Source organism: Sciurus carolinensis, chromosome 6 (assembly GCF_902686445.1).
Source record: "Sciurus carolinensis chromosome 6, mSciCar1.2, whole genome shotgun sequence".
NCBI classification, from domain to species: domain Eukaryota; kingdom Metazoa; phylum Chordata; class Mammalia; order Rodentia; family Sciuridae; genus Sciurus; species Sciurus carolinensis.
The window spans coordinates 156,454,414-156,477,849 of NC_062218.1; the positions used below are offsets into that span (position 1 = coordinate 156,454,414).

The following is a 23,436-nucleotide window of genomic DNA, read 5'->3' on the forward strand; positions in this document are numbered from 1 at the left end:
CTGGGCAAGCTATTCAACTTCTCTACGCTTCAGTCTCCTCACTGGTAAAGTGAGATTAATAGAATCTCCCTTGTGACATTATGATGAGGCTTGAGATAAGATGCTGCCCTCTAAAGTCTTATCACAGTGTCTGGAGGATGCTCAGACATGGAGGTAGGTGCTCAAAAGTAGAGGAGGCTCGTCCGTGGAGGTGGGAATGCTATCGATAACTATACCAGCAGTGACTGCGTCACTTCATTGTGATGTATTATCATCATGTCACCATTATTTTTTGTTAATCAGAGGATCTGGTTCCACACCCAGAAGGTGGTTGGCTGAAGTAGAAGACAGATCACCATTTGCATTACACCCTGGACTGACAGAGCCCCTGAATGTCCTAACACCTGGTGCCTAGCATGGCTCATCCAGGACACCCCCTCCATACCACTGAGCCCCCTTGTCTGGGCAGAAGTACTGCTGTCCATTTATTTTTACTGCCATTTTCTCATATCAGAAAAGGGCTTTCTTCTCTACTCGCTCTTCCGTGTCTCCCTGTGGTGCTCAGGGTTGGGCAGCGTCATGCACCCACCTGGGCATGGTTGAATTACAACTATCCTTCAAGTCTGGTTAATTCCACCACTGCTTTAACTAGGGGAGGTCTCCTCTTAGGTGGGCTGAGCGGGTAATGCTCACTGTACCCAGCAATGCAGGGGTCTGTTGCAGAGCAAAGGGACAGTTCTTGTGATAAAGATTTGGAATAGGTTCATTTCCTACATGTTGTCTTCCTGTGCATAAACCTAATTGCAATCATTTTAAAATCAAAGGGAATCTGGAGGCTACTTTAGCTTTTGAGAAGAACTTTCCAGAAGATGAGACAAGACACATTCCTTTTTGCCTCTGGGGTATCCTCCCTCAGTTCTGGGAGTCTTGGACTCGGTTGCTCAGCTCTCTGTGAGCAGTCACTCAACAATTCTGGAAAGTGCTGGCCCAGAAGCTTCATTGACCACTCTGCTCTATGCACAGCATGTCCTTGCTTCTTGGATGGGTTCAAGCAGGGTTCCCTGGACTGGCAGTGAATTTCAATGAGAAGGGGTCGGAGGCAAAGAGTAGTCACACACCCCACCTCAGGAGGGCAGGTGTTCCCCAGCCATGGCTGACTGCTTCAATGTGGAACTGGGGTCCCAGGGTTGCCAGTGCTCTGGGGTTTTAGAGAGAAACTGGGAATCTGAATTTTTATGTAAGTGATCCCAAGTTTTAAATATAAAATGCTAATTTCAATTTTTAAAAAACACTCTATAGGACAAGAAAAAAACATCTCATCTGTGGGCACAGTATAGTCTGTGGTCTGGTTTGCAGCCTCTGGTGTTGAGAGAAGACAGCTGGATCGACCCCTGATCCTGTCATGCACAAATGTTTGCTCTCCCTCAACCTGCTGAACAATATCAAAAACTTAACCATGGGTGGGTTCTGAAAGGACAAACTACGCTTGGGATCCCCAGTCTCACAGCAAGTCCCTTCTGGACCGCAGGATTGCATGGAGACACCCTCCATGGGCAAAGACACGAATCAGGAATCTGGTGTCCCAGATTCTTGTCTCTGCTGCAATCAACTTGCTGTTGACCTTGGGCAAGTCTAACCAGGGCCAGTCAGACTGGGTGAGCCCAGTGAGGCACTCAGGGTACAGAACGTTAGGAAGGATGTGTCTCCCTCCAGTCCTGGCCCTTCTCTCTGTGCCTTATCTGAACAATAAAACAGGTCATTCTGGAGACACCAAAGGCCCTTCCAGAATCAAGCTATTATGATGTCTGAATTTCCAAAATTGGTAAGTGACATAAATGGGGGCGAAACCTTCCAAAGAGTGGTCATCAAGAGACCTGTTGTGTCTACATGCAATTTAGCTGGTCCCAGTGATTTGCTAAGGGCAGGAGCTGGGAGCATTTTTAGGAGGTGCTCCTGACATCCTGGGTCTGGCATTTTTGACAACCTATCTTCTGAAGTTCGATTTTCTACATTTAGTTGGGAGACAATGTCTGAAAATACTTTTTCTTCTCCTGCAATGCTATTGAAAAAATTAATTACATATTTCATTAACTAGGGTTTCTCATTTTTGTTTCATTTGTCCAGTGCTTGCTTTCTCTCTTTTTTTTTTCCATGTATTTTTTTCCCTCCATGCTGGTGGACTGGACCTGGTGTAACTGTCAGAATACCTGGCTATTCCTAGCCTAGTGGGCAGGGGCTAGAAACCCCCAGCTCAGAGCACCAGCATTGTGATTCCTGACCATGCGAAGCTGGGAAGAAAGTCTTGGCATATGCAATGGAGCATAAGCATGATTTGGAGAAAACCTAGCATGTGAATCACAAAGTGCATAGAACAGGTGGAAACGAAAGGGCAATAATTTGGGTGACATAAGGTAGTCTGACTCAGAAGCCTGGGTCCCTCAATTAAGAATCATAAATGCTGCAATATCAAGGCTGTATTTTGGGGATTCTGAAAAGCAGAATTCCCCCACTATTAAGTGTCAAAACCAAATGGCAATGACAAGAAGTGACTAAATCATCTCTGCAACCATCATGTAGAACAGTGACAAAGCAGGATTCTCTCCTTTCCCTGAAAGTCTGGTTTACCTTCCGTGTTGTGGGGACCTGCTTGCTATGTAAAGGGAACAGTAAAGGCAATTTTGCAGGCTCGTGGGAGGTCCCAACACAGGGCACGGACAGCTTGCCTAGCTCAGTTCTTGGAGGCCAGTTCACATCATCATCCTGTATCCAGCACACTCTGACCACGATGGCTTTGGCAAAATGGACCAAAGAGGCATCTTGCTACCGTGGTTAACCACACAGGCTGTGCCGCCTAGTAGGTGAGCAATTGCTGCTTCTCTTAGATGAGCTCCTTCTGTACGAGGACGGGTGGCACAGCAGCTCCATGGGGTTGTGAGGCTGCAGAGCGGTGGCGCATGCGCGAGCTCTGGCCATGGAGCTGGGCGCTAGCAGCCGCTCACTGTTCGTTTTCCTTGTCCTTTCTCTCTTGCAAAGGCATGGAAGCCTTGTGCTTTCCTCTTTTTCCTTTCCTGGTTGCCTGGGAAGGGAGGTGGTAGCTCTGACACTGTCCTCTACGCTCTGAGCTGAGCGCTAGCACTGGGTGAGATATGCAACCTACGGTCCTCCCAACCTTGCACCAGTTCATTCCACTTCCGGTCCTTCCCAGGGAGCGGTTCCCTCCCAGACTCACTACCTAAGTTCTAGCTCAACTTAACCGGTGAAACCGACCTCAGCTGTAATGGAAGCATGTTTTCTGATTTCCAGCCACAGGAAGGACAAAATAATGGGGTTATCATGTGAGGAATAATTTCCAATAGTAGTTAACATCTGCAAACTTTCCTTTAGTTAATTTTGAGAGCATTCCATGTCTAACCATGAGTAAGCACACCTGAACCGTTACAGTTTGTCTTCTTAATTTGCCAACTTTTCAACTTCAGATACTTAAAAACGACCTTTCTGTGAATAGGGTAATTTGAATATCTTCTGTCTCTGAAAAATTTAAGCTAATGTGTGATGCCCTCCCTTAGTTCCTATTTATTATTTCATTGCTACGACTCTTTACGGTGCCTAAATTGTGATTACAGAGAAGCATTATAAAATGTCGATGTGCAGATGAGACTCGGAAGGTCTGGGGCCGGCAGAGCAGGGGGAGCTCTTTAAATAGAGATGTCAGCCCCAGCCGATTTCAGAATGGCTCGCCATTAAGACGGATGGTTTCAAAGCAGTGTGTCTCTGCTGGAAATTAAAAACCCATGGAATAACTGATTATGATTAATTTTAAGTACTTAGCCATGAGAAGCCAAATGCGAGCGTCTTTAAAACAAAGCTATTGATCTGGCTTTGTTTGGAATTGAAAAGATAAACCAATCAGATCCTGTGGGCTGTTTTGCAATGATGGGGAATGAGAACTTTTATGATTATTTTGGTCATGGGTTTCTAAGCTTTAGCCTGGAAACACCTGGTGTATCTGGGTACAATTTTTTTTTTTTCTTCTGGCAAATATCTGAGTAGAGAGGAAGTATTCAGTTTTGTCCTGGGCAGGGGTTTGTGCGGGTGAGGGCAGGATAGGGAGAAAGTTCGGGAAGCAGGAGGGACATTTAGGGAGTCCCTTCTATGAAGTGCTTAAGTCATTGCTCCTCAAAGTTGAGGAATAAGAGTCAGAGAGGTTAAGAAGCTTGACCCAAGTTACACGGTTTCCGGGATTCCCCACCCAGCGGGGCCTGCGTGAAGCCCTCCTTATCATCCCCCCACAGCTGTCCTCCGGGCAACACCTCCAACCGCAGAGAACCCTCCTGGGGCTGACAGGTCCTCACAGCTGTTTGTGGAAGCTGGTAACTTCCATTTCCTGGTCTTGTCCCAAGGAATTTTCTCATCTTTCTCATTCTCTCTGGCAAGGGAGGGGAAAGGTGATATGTTCCTAGTGGCCCTTTGGACAAAGGCTTTCTTTTTTTTTTTTTTTTTTTTTTTGCAGGCAGGGAAAATCACGCCTACCCTTCTCAGCCTCCACCTCCTGAGAAGTCCAAGGTTACTAAATTTGGGCTGGCACACACTCCCTCGCAGACATGCATTTGTTGCTGGTTCCAGGGTCAGAGTTTGGGTGAGGAGAGACCATCCATCTTAGGAATGACAACCGACTCCCCCGGCTGTGGGTCCTGCCTGTTCTGAACCAGGAATTCTCGGCTCTCCTCCGGTTTCCCGTAGCTTGCAGCATCAGCATGCCCCTTCCCCGTGATTCCTCTTGGAATCACCTTCCTCTCAGGCAGGGTGGAGGGGCTCTTTCTAACCCATTGCTAGCGTCTTCTAGGCCAGGTGAATGGGAAGGTGAAGGGAGCACCTATACGCTTTCCTTTATGTACAAAGGGACATTTAAATATATTCATTCATGTACTGATTCAGCTTTCATTCATTTTGCTGGAATCAGACACAGGTAACCTGTGACTATGTAATTTTTTTTTTTTTATTTTCAAAGGAGGCTCAACAAATCCTCATCTCTTATCATTCACTGGCTGGAATTGCAGCATTGCAATTATTTTTGCAGAATTTGGAAAGGGAAGTCACTCCAAGATGGAGCAACCAACCGCTGCATTGTACAAATGAGAAAACTGAGGATCCAAGAGCCAAAGAGACTTGCCCAAGGTCACACGGCTAATTAGTGGCAGAACTGGGACTGAATCACACGTCTCCTGACACAAGTTCTACTCTGCTTTATTGCTCCTCTCCAGGCTCCCAAGTCAGGGACAGCTGGAAGTGTAGACATGGGCGAGAACAATCAAAATGTTTTCTTACACAATCCAACTTTAGTTTGAATGACCGGGAGATGACTCCTTGCTGACTTTCCCCCCAGAAATCAGATTTCCTTAGTTGAACCACTTGAAAATCCAGTTCAGAAAGACAGCTATACATTTTTCTAGATAAGAAGCCTAGGGAGGGGTGGTTGGGGACACTCTTCTCATCTTTTCCCCTACTGCTTTAAGGTTACTGATTAAAGTTTGAATTTGAACCCAAGATGAGATCCCAGGAGTGATGGACTTTACCAGGTGTTTGGTGTCCCCCTGTCCTGTGCTACGGTCCCTTTCTGATTCTGGGCAATTCCAGCTGACCCTCTGGTGCTAACCCCTCTCTCATTGGCCCCAGAGCTGTAACCTGTCTCCTCGTATGCCCACACTCAGACAGACTCTCCCTGAACGCGCTGGTAGGTGCTGGGGGGTGACTCCATCCAGCCCATCGGTCTCACCCAGCCACGAGTACTGTGGGAGCATCGGGGGTGCAACGACTCAATTGAGACTTAATTAGCAGGAACCCCAGTTTGTGGGAGGTGAGAAATCACACTCTGCTGCCTGCAAACACTTTGGCCAAGGTGAGCCGGAGGGATCTCCCGGTTCCCAATTTTAATAGCACTGCAGCAGAAGATCCAGACAAGCCTCCGCACGGAGCCCCCTGCACACGCTCCCCCTCTCCTCCCCGCACCGGCACACACCACACGCACGCACACAAGGCAGCGATCGCAGAATCGACTCACAGGATCTCCAGGTCGCGCAGCGCTCGGAAGGCTCCATCTTCAATGCAGCTGATGCGATTGTTATCCAGTTGCCTGTGGGAAAGCAAGGGAGAGCGTGAAGGCTGAGCGGGGGCAGCGCAAGGGCCACCGAGCGCCTGTCCCTCCACCCCCTTGCAGGCTCTGCTCGTCCCCGCCAGGAGCTCGTGCAGAGCCAGCCTGTCTGCCACGCTGCTCCGTCTCTCCTCTCTGACTGTCTGAGAGAACTACACAGACGAGCGCACCAAAGGCTGTCAGGTCTCAGTAAATATTAATTGCGCATTTTTTTTTTTTAGGCAGAAGGGAGTAATTTCATTACATTAGGGCATCCAATCCATTACGAGCTCTTACCGTCATGTCACTGAAACAATTTCATTAAGCTAAAGGCCTGTAAATCATTGGAGGTCACTGCTCTGCCCTCCGCGACCTCCCAGAATGCTTTTTCCCCTCTCCCTCGTCTCCCTTTTACTGGAAGTTGCAGTCTTTCTGCTCTGACACAGCGCTAAATCTCAAGGCTTTATCTGCCCAAGAGCGGCAAGGGTGCATGGGGAATATACCAATTCCAAATTAGACTCAACTAATCTAATTTTATAGTCTTTTTATTATTCTAAGCACCAAATGTCTGTGGTGGTTTGATGTCTCCGTGCATTGTTATAGGGCCCATCTGGTAGGTCATTCTATTGAAGCATTTTCTGACTAAATACAGATTCCCTCAAACTGCATCACCCATCATCAACATTAAAGAAATTCATTGATGGAAACATTCATGATGGGAGAAGAAAAGGAATATGGTTATTGCCTTAAAGATGTACTGCTTGCGTTTAAATTGGGGAGAATTAAATGCACCTCTTCCAGGATTCCTTTCTTTATTTCCCTTTCCATCCTATGTGCATGAAAATAATGTGTTTTTAAAAGATGTCTTGACTAATATGCATTCTAGTTGGGGACTGAGGGATTTTTAGTGGAAGGGTAACAAATAGATGACATTTTCTCTAAATCAAAAAATGTATATCTGATGATAAAGTCAGGATATTTTCCATGACCACACCCAATTTCAATATCATATGTATATCTCTAACTCATTTAATTCCCTTCCCAAGCAACAAATAGATGTTATATGGAAAATGATTATTAATACCAGATTATCTATTATTCTTTGCAGAGTACACCATGGTGTTCAGGTGGGAGAGGCTGACAAAACTACCACTATGCTAAAAAACTCTTGATGGACGTTCATTTTTTTCTTTTGTCTCAGAAAAAGTGAGCCCTTCTCAAGTGAAGGGTTTTCCTGCGGCTAGTGTTTTCATCTGTAATTTGCACTCCCAAGACAACTCTCGCAGAAGATATCTCAAAGCTACATTTGATAACCCTCAAGGAGGGCCTTATGTTTTACTGGAGGAAGAAAGAATTAAAACTAAACTCTTATCATTGAAAAAGTACACAGATGTACAGTTGTGCAAATGCACACTCGTGAAACACACCCCATCAGAATGACGTCGCATGTTTTAGATAGGTTCTGCCACAATATCGTGGAAGACTCAGGCGTTTAGAATTAAAAAATGCACAGGAGACAGGTCTCCAGGAAGCAGAAGCAGGCTTCTGGTCGACCAGTTCTCTACCTAGTGTTCCAGGTTCTCGCTGATGCCCACGCACGCGGAATCTGAGAGCTCCCTGCTTCTGATTCTTCCTGAGTCGTTCTCCGAATGGATTTGCGGAGTGTCCTTTCCGTGGATTTCCCGTGGCAACAGAGGGGCCGATTCCCTGCAGAGGTTCTACTAGGGCAGCGCAGTGCTGCGGCCCAGCTTCTACATCTATCATCAGTTTAAAGGCGATGAATCAACACCCCCATCCCGCGCCAAGGCCACCAAACCTTACCAAGCAGAAATGCAGTGAAGTTGGCTTTTGGATCCCAGAAATTGTTCAATGAACATGCTGAATTCGGCAAAAATGGCACCGTCCGCCTAAGTGGAAAAGCATCTAAATCATCACATTGGGAAGCCTGGGGTGTGGGGAGGTGGCAATTTGAGGTGCATCTGTTTTTGTGCTAATATTTCAGAGAGGTCCTTGCTATCAGTACATTATTTATTTGCTGGATATGGGATATGTTTTCCATTCTTTTTCTTGAGAGCATCGGAAACCCAACATGAAAAATATACAGAATTTTTCATGGAAAAAAATGAAATCTCTGGGAGAAAAGAGAAAGCCAGGGAATGAAGAGAAAAAACAAAGTGGTAGAAAGAGAATGAGCAGGGAAAGAGGAACAGAGTTCTAAAAATCCGCTAGTCAATGTGCCATCAATCCTGCTGCCCGGGGGGTGTGGACGAAGAGTCTGAGACAGGACCTGATCATTTAAGGCTGAGAACAGAGATGTCGAATACACTATTAAATATGCAATGTTTAAATATTTTCAGCAACACACCTGGTTGTTTATTGGTAATGGGGAAAACTGAGCTGTAATGTAACCAACTCTGTGGGTGTATTTCATAGTTAGTTTTAATACATATGAGATGTATTAAAATTTAAAATCTTTGAGCTGAAGTGTGCTTTATTGGAGATGTTTATTTTAACTGAGGTTGTCTTTTTTCATTCTTAATCAGACAAAGATAAATCGGATAGGAACTGTGTTCCAGTCTCAAGAGTCAAAAAGCTACCCTCGAGATACACCGTTTGTTATGAGAACCCAGAGGGACGCACTGCCGTGGGGCTCGTCAAACAAATGAATGCCACACGGTCCCACCAGTCCCCATGACTGAATCTCTGTAGCATCGAACATTGGAGTATTCACCAAAAGCCCAACTGATAGCCTATAATCATGCCCGATATTTCACACAGATAAATTAAGTCCCTAAAACAGTAAATGCACACTTGCTCAGATGGGTTTCTTTTTCTTTCATAAATGACAGCTCAGAGACATGAAAGTCCTAAAGCATAGGAGAGGGGAGGCGAAATAAAGGCAAGTCTAGCATTTCTTTGAGGGTGATGCAGTGGAGTGCTCCTGAACCCAGAGAACCTTCTGGAGCTGAGGCCGGAGCATCTGACTTAGTATTTTGCTTCTGTATTCTAAGCTCTTGGGTCAAAGTCCACGCCATGCCTTCGAAAGGACTCGTGCAAAGGACCCTCTCAGAAAGAAATCAAAAAGCCCCGGCACACCTGGCACCAAGCACAGAGTCACTCAGGAGGTGTGGGCAAAAAAGGATTCTGCAAAAGTGAGCAGAAAGAACTCAGCATGCTGAGGGTGCCCGGCACCAGGTCTTCTGTTTTCCCTCAGCAACAACACGTATATTTCTCACTGCTGTTGAACTTCTCCTTACTACATGAATAGGTACCCCCGCGCCTAGCACAGCACTGGGCGGTTCACAGATGGCCACGAAGGGTTGTGCAGTGAGTCCTGCTACTGAAGATATGTCAGGGTTGCAACGCAGCTATGCAGAAGCAAGCCCCAGGCCATGAACTACGCAGCCCCGCACAGCCGTGGGGCCCTCTAACCCCATGAGGATGATGGAGGATCCCCTCTGAGCCCATGCTGGGCTCCACACCCTCCAGGCTCCTGCCTGCCTGAGGCACAGACCTTGGAAGAGCCCGAGAAGTTCTCCTGGAATCGAGTGAGATTTCCAGAGTCCCAGGTTGAAGCCGAGGGGCAGGAAGGCCGGGTGGAGAAGGCAAAGCAGGTTCTATTTTGGAGGCCACTTTCACTGTCCTCCACTTTACACAGGATCCTCAATTTGATTTATACCCCTGTTTCTCTGAATAAGCCAAGAAGCCCCGAAACGTTTCATGATATTAAATTAACCGCTCTAATGTCCCGGGGAAGCTCAGGTTTCAGGGAACAATAGGAGTGCTAAGATGACACCCGAGCCCCTTTAGGAGGGAACCCTCAGACCAGAACTGAACACAGACTCCCCGAGAGCAGCGTTCTGACTGCTGCATTTTTATATTCAGAGAATATAAATAAGTCAGAAAGGAAAGCCAGCGTGAGTGAGGACTTAAAATAATCTCCACAGATGACAAACAGGGAGACGGCACTTTTGTAAAAATCCCTGCTCCTCAGCACAGTGTTCTCCTGTCTTCACAGTTCATCTCCTTTGGTTACGATTTCCTATTTCATAATTGAAGTGGATTAGAAATATTTTTGTGGTCCAAAAATTTAAAGAAACACATCTAAATCTTTTTTTCCAAAAAGGGTTAAAAAACCTGACTACAATATTAAGAGCAATTTATCTCCCAACAACCACCGAGATAGATAAACAGAGAGGGGGAGGGAGGAAGACAGGGAGACAGAGGAAGAGTAAGAAAATTTCAGAATCTCGATGCCTCTAAAACCCCATGAGAAATACCTGGAAAATAGAAATCTCCAGAAACAGGCTCTGGATATCAGGAAGGATTGAGTTCCCTACCAGCACTGCATGCACGGCCTCTGCATTGGGGCACACCCACCCAGTTGTTCCTGTTTCATCCAGATGTTGGGGGGTACCTCCTGGGTGAAGGGTTAAACTTAGCTTGGGGGCACTGTCATGGGGGTGGCACTGCAGAGTCACTGCAGTCCTTGTGCTAAACGGGAGAAGCTGAGGCTCAGCACCCTCTGGAGTTAAACCGTTTGCTAATTTGCACACAGTACAACTATCTACACAAAATGGGAGAAACCTGTATGAAATTCACAGGGGAAACCTGAGCAGAAATCCCACACAAGTCTGTCTACGGTTATGGACAACAATGATTAATTAATCTGGAGGAATAACAGAGTAGTACTTGAAATTGGCACTGTACTAGGTACCCAGGACATAGAATGCAGTGTAAGTCGTCCTTTGAAAACATTTGGAAGCAGCTCGCCCAATCTGTGGTTTTACATGTGAATAGTCTTTAAGGTATAAGAGAATGCTAAAAACTGAACTAATTTGAACTTGTCATTGAGGAGATCTGTATGTTGGCACACATGTATATTCTAGGTGTATCTTTTGTAGACTGGGGAGAAATAGACTCTTGCAACTCTAGAGAAAACCAGGGGAAACCTGCTTTCATAGGACATGGCAGAGGAGAAGACCCGAGGGAGCCTGGCATGCTCTCGCTTCTGCCCTGTTATCTAGTTGTCCTCTGAGCCAAAAACAAAAAATCTGGTAGTGCTTCTGAAGGTTGTTTTTTTATGACATTTTAACACTCTAAAAAAGTCATTATTGGAGAACAAATCGTAGATGCTCTGTCTGAGGCTGGCTAGGGTCTTTCACAAAATAATAAAGCTCAAGGTTATTTTTACTGGCAGAAGGAAAAAAAATATGTTCAAAAGAAATGCATACACTTTATATAATTGAGTACCGGTCACACTTTGTAGGCAAATCAACACTTGATCTAAGAGACAATCTGCTAATGAATTGTCACGACTTCTCATCATTAAGGAGCTACTGTAATTCCATATTAAAACAACATCTCAAATGAGCAAAAGGAGGTGAATCTATTATTTTGCACATTTAGTTCATTTGTCCACCAGACCCAAGAACAGATGCATATAGAAATGTTTACTGATCCATGAATTATTTAAGTATCTGCAAAGATCTCTGTCTACAGAACTGACAACTTTATGCCTGCTTTTCCTACATACGTGTAAGCTCCTCCCATTGCATGCTTGTAAATACAAATGCGTCTTCTAAAACAGGCAAAGCAATTGCAGACCTCTGACATTCAATATGAACATATATACAGAGATAGATAATAGATTGTTAGCATTCCAAAGATTTCGATGAAGCAAACCTGCTTTGTAAAGGACAGAGTCCTAGCTTTATTAAGCTCTCTGAACAGAATAGCCTGCATAGAACTTATTTGAAAATTGAACAGAAGTCTGTTTTAACAAGTGTCATTATGTGTACTTTGCCACACAGCTAGTGTAATACCTCTTATTTAGTATATAACGCATTGCCATTCGACATATACAAATTCCCACCAGGACAGTAAATGCATCCGCTACAGCAGATGCTCCTGGAAGCCAGCTCTACCATAATGCAAGCACTGATGATGGATTAGCAACAAAGAGACGCACCAGGCCTTGGAGAATAAAGGGGTTTCACACGTCGCTGGGAAATATCAATAACTCCACTTCTGTGTTTACATACTTTCCTCTACATCGGGCATTTGGCAAATGAATTTGTGCTGCCAAATGCAAGTGGAGAATCCCTGTGAATTGATTTTGCGTTAAGGATCTGCATGGGGAAGAAGTGGAGTTTCCATTTAATTTGGGCAAGCTTAAATTTGAAACTTTCTGGCACTTCTTGATAAATAAAAAACAACTACAACAAAACAGAAAGTGACTCTAACTAAAACACCCCCTATTCACTATGAGAGAACTTCATCTGATTTCCAGCAACTAGTAGGCCCGGGGACCAAGAAAAACATGGTTACTATTCACAAATGCATGTTCAGGTTTTAAGACTGACTCCAATCCTGTGGTCACCTCCCATCAGGTTTAATGGGTTTCACACCTAGGTTGACCAACCTGCCTGGAACTTTGCCTGTGTTAGCACTGAAACTTGGATGTCCCATCCCCTGATTTCCTTGGGGCTGAGTCAGTTGGAAACACCTGCAGTGAGGCTGGTAGGAACCCTAGAAGTAGCAATTGTTCTGTGTACTCTCGACCTTCCTTGCTGGGAATTGGAATGTCTTTGTAAGAAGTATCTGTGGTTCATTTGCTGGACTTGCTGATGTCATGAATAGTCAGTGGCTGGACAAATCAATGGCTGTCTCCATAGCAATCGGGGCAGGTCTAGGTTTCCCTAGCTACGCTGTGGAGTGATAACCATCTGTAGCTCCTCCTCAGCACAGGCACAGGAGGGAGGGGAGAGTGAGAAACCAGGAAGGTGAAATGTGCTCTTGTTAAGGGGCATGGGAAGTCATCTCCTGCATCTCTGCTTTTCACTCCTTTTTCTAAATCAACCAGTAGAAACAGGAGTGAGACAGTGAGAGATTTTTATTTCACCTCCATGGAGGTTTTGGAAGTTTTCCCATTGTAGATGAACTAGTCCAACTGTGAATATGACCAGTAAGCAGAAGCCAGAGCAGAGGTTTTTCTTGCTAGATACCAGGTGGCACCCAGGTGGGATGCTGGTTTTTGTTTGCATACAGGATTGTCAGCATCATGACTGTGCGGTGAAGTCACCGATCAACCCAGCCAGGGATGGTTCCCTGACTGCACTGAGGCTGCACAGCCCCACTTAGACCTCCGCAGACAGATCTTTGTTTCTCTTTAAGAGAATCACACTGATCTCTCATCTAGAAGTGTGGCTATTACTTCCCTGAATTTATTCACACTTCCAACCCAGACTAATGAATCCTTTGGAGGCTTTCAGTATTTGTTACCCATGTTTTATAAAACAGAAGGCTGGGGATTATAGAATTTCAAGTGAGCCAAGTAAGTCATTTCCACCCATTCACCGTCTCAGTTTCTTCATCTGTAAAATGGAGATAGTAGTACTCAGCACCAAAGACAGTCTTAAATATGAATGAGGTGCATGTACTTTGAAAACGTATTTCTGGCATTAATTTATTTGCTTTAAAACTAATAACACTAAATAAAGGAATGCATTGTTACACAATCTCTAAAGTGTCTTTCAGCTCTGAAGTTATTTGACCTGAGATTGATTTCTTATGAGATTTTTTTTTCTTATGAGATTCTTAAGGAAAAGTTCCTGTTCATTTTTCTCCAAACCCTTCCATGATTTGAGCTTATCCCCTACCCCTTCTTTTTCTATTCTAGACCAAAGAATCTATTGTTTGAGATATTCAATATATTCGAGGACAGCGGCTCAGGCCCACATGCCTTTCTTGCTTCTCCAGCTGCTGGAAAATTGAAATATGAGAAGCCACTGAAAATCTACAGCAAAGGAAACACAGATTTTTTTTTTTTTGCTTACCAGAAGAATGATGCCAATACAGTGGCATGTTCACCATCCCCACAGGGAAGAACCACAAGAGAGAAACTGCAAAGTTTAACCTCATTGCTTGATGGTTGTTTCCAATTAATTGCCATCAAGTAACCGAGTGAGCGCCTAAAACAGTCAAATGCCACACCACCTCCCGTGTTTAACTTCCTCAGTCTGGCACAAACCTGCAGTGACTCCCTGTGGCTGCACTATAAGTCATAACAACAACGCCACTACTATTCCCACAACGTTATGGCACGTAGCTTGTATTTGCCATTTATTGAGTTGAACATCTTTTAAATATCATATGTTGGTCTGGTCTCTTAACATCTCTACAGAAGAGGAAAGTGGCCATTGGGGTGACATCTTTGAAACTGGTCTTGAATTCAGGTCTGCTCCTAATGGCTCTAAGTGCTGTCACCAGCTTGGCACCATCCCCAGCATGCACTTTCGACTTTCCTTGCCTAACTTACGCTGGCCCTTGCCTCCTCCTCTTTGGGGAAGTCCCCCCATCCTTCAAGGCCCCCCTCAAAGGACACACCCTCTACGAAAACTTCTCGTGTAAACTAGGCAAAATGAACCCCTCTCTCCTGACTCCATGAACCTTTGGTTGTCCCTCCACTCAAACATTTATTCCACAGCAGTTGAACTGTGTGGGAACACACAGGGAAACTGAGGCTCAGAGAGGTTATGCAGCATCCTCCAGGGAGTTCACCCTGCCTTCCTGACCCAGGAAGCTCGGGCTCACCCACGACACCATTCCGCCTCTCTCTGGCTTCCCAAGGGCAAAACACAGGGAGGTTCTAATGTGGCTACATGGGTTTAACTCAAGTTACTACAGACTGAAAGAGGGTGGCGAGGAAAGCAGGGATCTGCTCTTGGCATCTGTCACTTCCATTGGCCTGCAAGCCTCTTTTCCAGAGATGGTAAGGAGAAGGCATCACCCTCAACAGTGTCCCCTTGTGTCCTTCAGTTAGATGCCCCAGGTGTCCAGGTCCATTTGACTTTCAGGTTCACTGAGGGGAGCAGAATGGGTTTGGTAACCACGGACAGGTGCCTGTACCCTGAGGAGATGCTGCAGTTCCAGGTCACCTGTTGGGACCCTTGGGCAGCAGCTTTCCCCAGACTAGGACAGCTTAGTGCTTCCCTGATTGGGAGTACACCACACCCAGAGAAGTGGTCCTCTGTGCTCCCGACAAGTTGTCAATGGCAGACTTTAATCATGCGATCACACTTTGGGGCATACCCTCCCCCACAGGCGAGACAGGTTTGTCTTCCAAAGGTACACAAGCTGCAGGTGTGGAAATAACTGGGCAGCTCTAACCGCATCGTGTAGTGGGATGTTGGGGGTCAGTGGCCATTAGCGAGGCATCACTCAAAGGTATCTTTGTGGCAGCAGAAGCCAATTAAAGTGTGTCTTGTAAGCTCAGTGTAAGGGGGATATCAAGGCTCCTGTAATTAACTGCTGAAAAAAAGGGCGTTGAAACTCAGCAACATGGACAGTGCTGATAACTACATTCAATCGAGCTAATGTGCAGAATTGAAATGCCCTAGGAAAGGCCAGCTTGGTTTTTTTTTTTCTTTACTATTACTTTTAAGGAATAATGAATGCCCAGACTCACCAGCAACAGGAGAGCAGCTGCCTTATCCTTCTCATCTGCCTCACAGTGCCTGGCACACCGGTGGTGCTTGGTACAAAATCCTGGGGGTCACAGAGATACTGCTTCCCACCCAGTAGGCTGTCACCAAAGCATGGGAAGCCGTGGGAACTTGGTGAGGATGGGGGCCATTGGAACCCTCCTGCTCTGCTGGTGGGAATGGAAAATGGTGCAGCTGCTGTGGAGAGCTCTTGGGGGCTCCCCAAAAAGTTAAACACAGATTTACCATATGACCCAGCAATTTCCTCCCTCGCCAGAAGAATGGAAACAGGTGTTTGGATAAAAACTTGTGCACAAATACTCATGGTGGCACTATTCTCAAAGGCCAAAGGGCAGAACAAACCAAATGTCCATCAGCGAATGAATGGATAAACAAGTTGCACACACGCACAGCAGGGAGTATCAATCAGCCATTTCTAAAAGAAGAAATGGAGTGCTGATACATGCTGCAACGTTATAGGAAATGCATAAAAGGGACAAAACCCCCCATTTTATATAACTCCATTAACATGAAATGTTTAAAATAGGTAAATGCAAAGACACAGAGAGCAGATGAGCAATTACCAGAGGGGATGTGGAGGGAGGGCTTGATGGTACTGAGTTCCTTTTGGAGTGATGAAAATATTTTGGAAGTAAAAGGAGTAAAGTTCGCATACTGTGGATGTACCAAGTGACAATGAATCATAAATTTAAAATGCTTAATTCAGAGTCTAATTCTCCCATGCCTTAGCCATGTAAGAAATTTTGTGTGTCCTTTTTTAAAAGTGGGTTAATTGTATGTTATATGAATTTTGCTCCCAGGGTGGGAGTAAAGAATGGAAGAGAGAAAGAGAGTTTCTGTATCAGGGAGGAGGCTTGTGAGGACACCACATTGTGAGGGTAATTTCCCTGCCAAACGTCACAGGGAAAAGAAGGGAAGCCTGGAACAGGTTACTCTGGACAGGATGAGAGGGCGGACCTGATTCTGTCCGGATGCGAAAAGGAATATCTTGGCATCCACAGAGCAAAGAGAATGAAGGACAGAGCCTCGGGTAATTTAATCTACCTACTTTGGGGGTTATTTATAGCAAATATAAAAAATACATTCTTCCTAGCTTGCTTTGGGGACACTGCCAGTCACTCTGTCTGCAAGAAAAAACAGTGTCAGTTTACACAAAGAGAATGGGAAGAGTGAGCTGGGTGGGAGGGAAATCCCAAGTCAAGTATAAATATGGCGGATCAGCCATAGTGGACACAGATAGTTCAGCAGAGGATATCTCCATTTCAGAAGTGAAGTTCCTGATTTTCTCTTTGCCCTCACTCAGGCTGGTTCTTTGCCTTCCTTCTCAGGGAAGGTTACCCCCGAGGCCTGGCTGTGGTGCTGGGCAGAGAGAGAAGCATATTTGACTAGAAATCCCGCACCAGGCTCCGGAGGCCTGTGTGGGAAACAGAGGAGAAAGGCCTGCAGGCCAGAGCAGCCCCATGAATGCTTCCCATGGGCGCCAGACCTGCCTGAGTGCAGGCCAGTTCTCCAGCTTTCGTGACCAGGGTGTCCATCGCACCAGCTGCGCTTCAATCAGCCACATCAGCCTGAAGAAGGGTCTACTTCTCCTGATTCCAGAAGAGGGAACTAAGGCCTTGTGGCCCTCAGTGAGGCCCGCTGCTCCAGAGGGTGCCATGCCAGCAGGAGGGGTTTTATCCAAGATGACACGCTTTAGGGGGGAAGCAGACCCACAGCAGTGAGCTTGAGAACCAGAGGGCAAGGGTCTTTGATCTTGCAGGTTGGGGCCTAACTTTTCTGGGCTAAAATGTCCTTCTCAGTGAAACGGCACTGACACCAAGGGCCCTGGGCCTCCAGAGCTGATGTTCAGGGCTGCTCGGCTTTTGCCCAGGCCCTGCGTGCGCACGTCTCAACCTCTCCATTTTGCTGTAACAGATTCTCTCTGAGGAGATTGTTTTTAATGCTGTGTTGAGAATGTAAGTGAGACTTCCCTTCTGTTTGGAACAGCTAAGTGGAGGGCGCTCTGGTGGACTGGAGGTCTGCACCGTAGGTTGGAAGAGAACACAGAGTGAACGGACGTGGTATGAATGTCTGCCACAGAAAAGTACCTGGCTCGGCGCCCTCCACGGTGCTCAGGTGGAGATTCCCACGGGAGCCCTGAGAGAGGATGCTGCCCGCTCCCACACGTCTGCATGGCCAGGGGATTCCAAATGTGGGCCAGGCGCACGGCTTCTTCAGCCCCCTTCCTTGAAGTCTCCCCTTCCTGCTCGGCTCCCCCAAGTCTTAGATGTAGCATATTTCTCTCTCCCACGAGTCACAAGACAACTTTTAAAGAGCATCCCATAATGTTTATAGCATTCAATACTTTTTCACCTTTAAGAAAGTCCAGTTGAACTCTCACATCCAACAGGATACTGGGAAAATGAGATCTAGAAATGAGGGACGTAGGCTCTGATGGCAGAAGGAGAGGGAGCCACCCCTGGGTGACACGCTCAATCTATGTGATGCAGAGGCCTTTCTGAGATGCCCGGGGGGACTTCCCCTGAGATTCCCACCACGGTGCAAGGGAAATGGGTTCTCCCCACTCAGGAAGGGATCTTTGGACCCACACTGCTTTTCCTGGCAAGTTCGTCCTATGTTTACGTCCTCATTAAGGGCTAGCTCTCTAACTGTGGCTTTGATGTGATAAGAGCCAGGTCCTTTCAAATAGGACCTGAGGTGGAAAAAAAAAAATCCTCATTTCAGGAACAAAAGTGCTGTTTCTCCACTGCACAGACTCTGCTTGTTCAGTGTCCTGGGCTTTGTCCTGCTGGGCCCCTGAACCAGCTTCCTTAGTTGATGGGCACCCAGCTGCTTCTTAGCACCCTTAGCTGTTCCTGGCCTTGGACTCCGGGGCAGATGGTGACCTGTAGATGAGCCTTCTTCTTATACTTCCTCAAGCTCCCAAAGTCTATTGGATTTTTTGGTAACAACTTCTTTTCAAGTTTGTCACCCAAGGTTTCCATTTCCATCCCAGGTCACTCGCTTGCTGTCCTGGGCATGCACATCCCGGGACTAGTCTCAGCACAGGTCACACCCATCTCCATCCCCTGGAATGCGGTTCCCGCACCCCAGTTGAGAGTCGGATGTGAGATGTGGAAGGGTTGATTGCTGATGTGAATCTTCTATAGACGGAGAGTACACAAGGCTCAGGGTGGTGAGCTCAGTAGCCCTGCTCCAGCAAGGGATGCCTTCTCCGGAACTTCCAGACTGAAAGTTCTGAGTGCATCCAACGCAAGGAAAGGGTTGAATAATCAGAGCTAACATTTCCTTTGCCAATGATGGATGGCCACATTGGAGATGTTTCCCATCTGCTTTTTCCTTGGGTCAGCACTGTGGTGGAAGCAGGGGGTGGAGGGACGGGGTCTATTTCAGTCACGATGTTCTATACTAACCCCTCCAAGAAGAGAGCGGCCCCAGAATTGTCTCTGTACAAAAGGTTTGCATTAACTGTAATGAAGCAAATGACAAAATCAATAAAGCAGGAATTGCGCGGCTGTCATAAAGATGATGTAAATCCAGGGTTCGCGATGGTTATGAAGCTATTTAGAATTGTAATTAAAACCAGCACCATTTTTTTCAAGATAAAAGCCCCTTTGACAACCATAAATGCAAGCTACAGGAAATTTTCAACAAATATATTCAAAATTAATGTATGGCACCAAAGTGGCATAAATTAACGGAGGATAATCCATAAGCCCAGTCTTCAGAATGTAAGAGCACCGGGTAAAGAGATTTCGATTTCACGTTTGGTTTTCAAGCAATGTGGTTTTCAATTTTAATCAAGTTAAAGCTTGACAGAGCACTTAGAGCCCCTGAGTGAATGGCAGGTTTCTGACAACCCCTCTTCAGTGGGGCTGAAAATGCTGTCTCTGTATTTGCCAACTAGAGATCTGAAGGGACTGGTTATTTTATGCATCTCATATATTCCAGAGAAGAACCCAGGGTTGTGTGTGTGTAAGAGAAGACAATCTCTTTGTTTTATTTGGGAGATGGTGTAGGAAGGGAAGGAGGGATGTAACTCGAAGTCTTCTTCTGTGGACTTATTTTCTGAGCCCAGATTCCAACTGAAACACCGAGAGCTCTTGGGAAACGACCACCCACCTACCCACCTACCCACCCGCTTAAATCAGAGCACCCCCATCTACCTTTATGTCATTAACAATGCTGTGATTGGGATGTAGAATATCTCCCAAGGGTCTGTGCTTTAAAGGCTTGGTCCCCAGAGTGTCACTGCTGGAAGTTGGTGGAACCTTTAGGAGACAGACTAGGTCCTTAGAACACAGGGGGCATGTCCTTAAAGGGGACTGTGGCACCCCAATCTCTTCTATAGCTGCTTCACTTCCCTGAACATAAGGAAAGCAGTCGGCTCTGCCATATGTTCTCAGCATGATGTGTTGCTCTCCCCAGAGGCCCAAAGCAATGGGTCATTAGATCTTGGATCAGAACCCCTAGAATTGTGAGCCAAAGTAAACCTGTTCTCTTCAGAAGTTAATTGCCTCAGGTATTTCATTATAGTGATGGAAAGCTAACTGGCATAAACAATTTATCTTCAGCTTGTATGGACTGTAACTTTTCTGAAGAAGATTCCAGGCCTCTGGGATGATTGTAACTATAAACTCAGAATATTGGTGTTGAAAGTGATTTTAGAGATTGTTGGGTCCAAGTTCATTATTTCCAGCAGAAGAGGATTAGAGAGAGGATGAATTAGTTAGAATCATAAGATAGCATTTGACAAAGAAGTCAAAGCTTGATTATTGACACCACATTGTTTGGGGGAGCAAGAATGACACATGAAACAACGGTGGAAAAAGTAGGACCATAAATGATGATTGAATTGTGTCTTCAGGCCTGAAATGCTATAGAATTCAGGGATGCTTGCTCTCTCAATCTGATTTGGGCTTCAATGTGGCGAGGAGGTGGGTGCTCAATGGATAGGAATTGAGGAGTTCCAGGGATTTACAGGTATATTCATGTTTTTTGTTTTCTGTATTTTATGGTGGTTTGACTTCATGCAATGGGGAGGCTGCACGGGGGGAAGAACTTGCCCCTTCCAGAGCTAGCTAATTCCTAGGGATATTGAACAACTGTCAGTGAGTCCACATTGCACACATAAAACCAACCCGACCTGGGCCCAAGACCTGAACCATCTCCTTCATCTCACACAAGCCAATATTTTCCCTGCCCTAAATCAACCAGAAGCCAGGTACTGAACAATTAGGGGCAGCTTCCATTCCTCAAGACCCGCTGGAACTATTCTAACTAGCTAGACCTAAGTTGTTTCCCCTGCCTGCATTTCCACAGAAACCCCAGCAAAGGCCAAGGTTCCGATTTCCCCTGGCACCTGCTTCTGCCTGTTGACCCATTCTGGTGGCTCCCTGCAACCCTGCATGGCATGCCACATCTGTCATTTCTGAGGGAACTGTGAGTAGCATAAACTTTCCTTTCAATGGCATTGACTTCTCTGTGTCATTCAGTGCCCCAACATGGACAAAGGACCCCAGGTTCTACAGACAGTTCTTACCGACTTCTCAAGTGATCCTGGGCAAATTTAGTCTACAGTTTTTAAAAGGAGTATAGATTGTGCGATTTATTTCTTAAAACCCTTTCTAGCTTGTAGAACGAAGTGAACCCCAAGTCCCCCATTCAGCAGGCAGAGAGCCAGCTGCTGTGGAGAAACTGTGTGCTCGCCAAACCACTTCTCACAAAAGCACCTCTCAGACCTGCTGCCGAAGCAAAATGGGTAAAGGAAGAAAATCATTTTTGGAAATCTAATTGCATCAAGTAGTGATTCCAGAAAAAGCTCTTGGACTGATAGTTTACCAAGAACATTCATCTTCTGTGACAACGAATGACCAGCCAAGAAAGTCTGCACATCCACATCTCAATTGTACTGGTTGACAGCCGGCTCCCCAAAACTGTACAGGGCCCTCTTAACTGCTGGCAAGATGCTAACATTGCGAGACATGTTCACGGGGACCCAAATGAAGTTCAGAGCCATCCCTTGATTTAGGGTGACCTGAGATATATAAAGAGGGTCTGAGAATGTTTGATAGAAGCCTTTTGATCTCTAAGGGGCACAATGAAGCAGCCCTTCAGGTGCCTGGCTTGGAAACCTTGGTATTTCAGGGGGCAGGGCAAAGATGAACCCTTTTTAACATCAGCAGCAGAGCATCATTAAAGGGCTGTGGGAGATGGAACTGGAGAGACCAGCATTCCCTTTAGAGAGAAGCAGAACCATTTCCCTTTAGAGCAAAGCAGAGCTTCAGTTGTGAATCTTGATCTGGGGTCTATTCATTTTTCACAGATCTAGAAGACATGTCTCAAGCTGACACAGGGTCAAAGGAACACTTTGGGACATTTAAAATAGGGTGGGGGTGGGGGGTGCAAGAAGAACGGAGGAACTTTAGATTTTGTAGAGGGAAATGAGAGGGAGGAGGGGGTGGGGGTATGAAAGATGGTGGAATGAGACCGACATCATCACCCTATGTACGTGTATGATTATACGAATGGTATGAACCTATATCGTGTTCAACCATAGAAATGAAAAGTTGTACCCCAATTGTGTACAATGAATCAAAATGCAGTCTGTAAAAATAAAACAATATATATAATAAAAAATAAAATAAAGCATAGAAGAGAAAAGTCACATAAGGGAAAGGGGACAGGAACATTTGGGTAAGGAGAATTTTGGAAAATTACTTTAGTTTCAACTCTGTGGCATGTCTTAAATCTTGAGTATAGAAAACTCCAAAACTGACGACACCTAATCAAAGCTTAGCCCGGTACTGTCTTCCTTACTTCTAGTGCTTTGGGCTAAAGCCCATCACTCAGCCATCCCCTCTCCCTACCCATTTCTCTTGTCTTTGACTCCTAAAGAGCACCTAAGGGAAAGCTGGGTCTCATCTTCTTGGTGGTCTGGACGTCTTAACAGCGTGGGCTGGGAGTGAAGAGAAGAGATACTGTGAGCCCAGCCGCCGGAAGACCCACATCAACAACGGCTGCTCACAGCGCCACCAAGGTGAATTGCCCCAGGACTCAATATTTGTAGTTTCCCAATGAATCTGGATTTTTTCAGTGACCACACACAACCAGGATTCCACATGGAACTTGGGTGTGGTGGTGTCTTTTTTAGAAAAAAGCAAGCAAGCGTTTACGGGTTTGTGAACTGATTATGCTTAAGTAGACAAAAGCGATATTCAACCAGTGATCTAATTGACATTTTACTTGGGCAAGAGAACGGGGACGGCCCTTCAGCGGGCAAATTCATTTTCCAAAGGTCATGGGGTTGACTGCTGGTGATTTGTTGTTGAAAGATATTTCAGGGCTGGTCAAGGCCACAATCAGAGACGTCCATGGAATACAAATAACTCCCCTCACTTGAACCTGGCCGCCACAGCCGTGGGTCAGCATGGTTGTACTTTCCCAAGCGGCAGTGATGGTAGTTTCCAGTTACAGAAGGTCAACTGGGCCAGGGACAGAGGGGGCACAGGTCTGGCCAGCTCAGAGTCCTTCTAGCTCTTGCTGGGGAAAGTACCTTCTTGGCATGAAACCAGAGAAGTGAGAGAAACAAGAGTGCACCCATTCTCTGTGCTGAGGTCAGATGGTCTTGAACACAAATAATTTTTAATACATAAATACATATGCATGATAAAATGAAGTTCAAAGAGTACAGGAGAGGGGAAAGCAACCTCACTCTGGCCTTGTTCTGGAGTTTGCCTTCCCAGAAGCAAATGCAGTCAGTTTTCCAGGAATGTGTCTCTAAGTATCTCACATTTACGAAAGCATCTAGGAACACACGGAAGT

The 23,436-nt window shown here is 45.8% G+C and overlaps 1 protein-coding gene across 3 annotated transcripts in view; it reads right to left on the minus strand.

The window, feature by feature from the left end:
• The window catches only part of Slit3 (slit guidance ligand 3), a 579,498-nt gene that overhangs the window by 149,646 nt on the left and 406,416 nt on the right, over positions 1 to 23,436 (minus strand). For all 3 annotated transcript variants that reach the window (XR_007109040.1, XM_047554975.1, XM_047554973.1), the window contains exon 6: positions 6,038 to 6,109. Coding sequence is in view for 2 of the 3 variants with exons in the window: in XM_047554975.1 (XP_047410931.1) it covers positions 6,038 to 6,109 (72 nt within the window). In the remaining variant the exon portion in view is untranslated. The remainder of the gene's footprint in view (positions 1 to 6,037; positions 6,110 to 23,436) is intronic.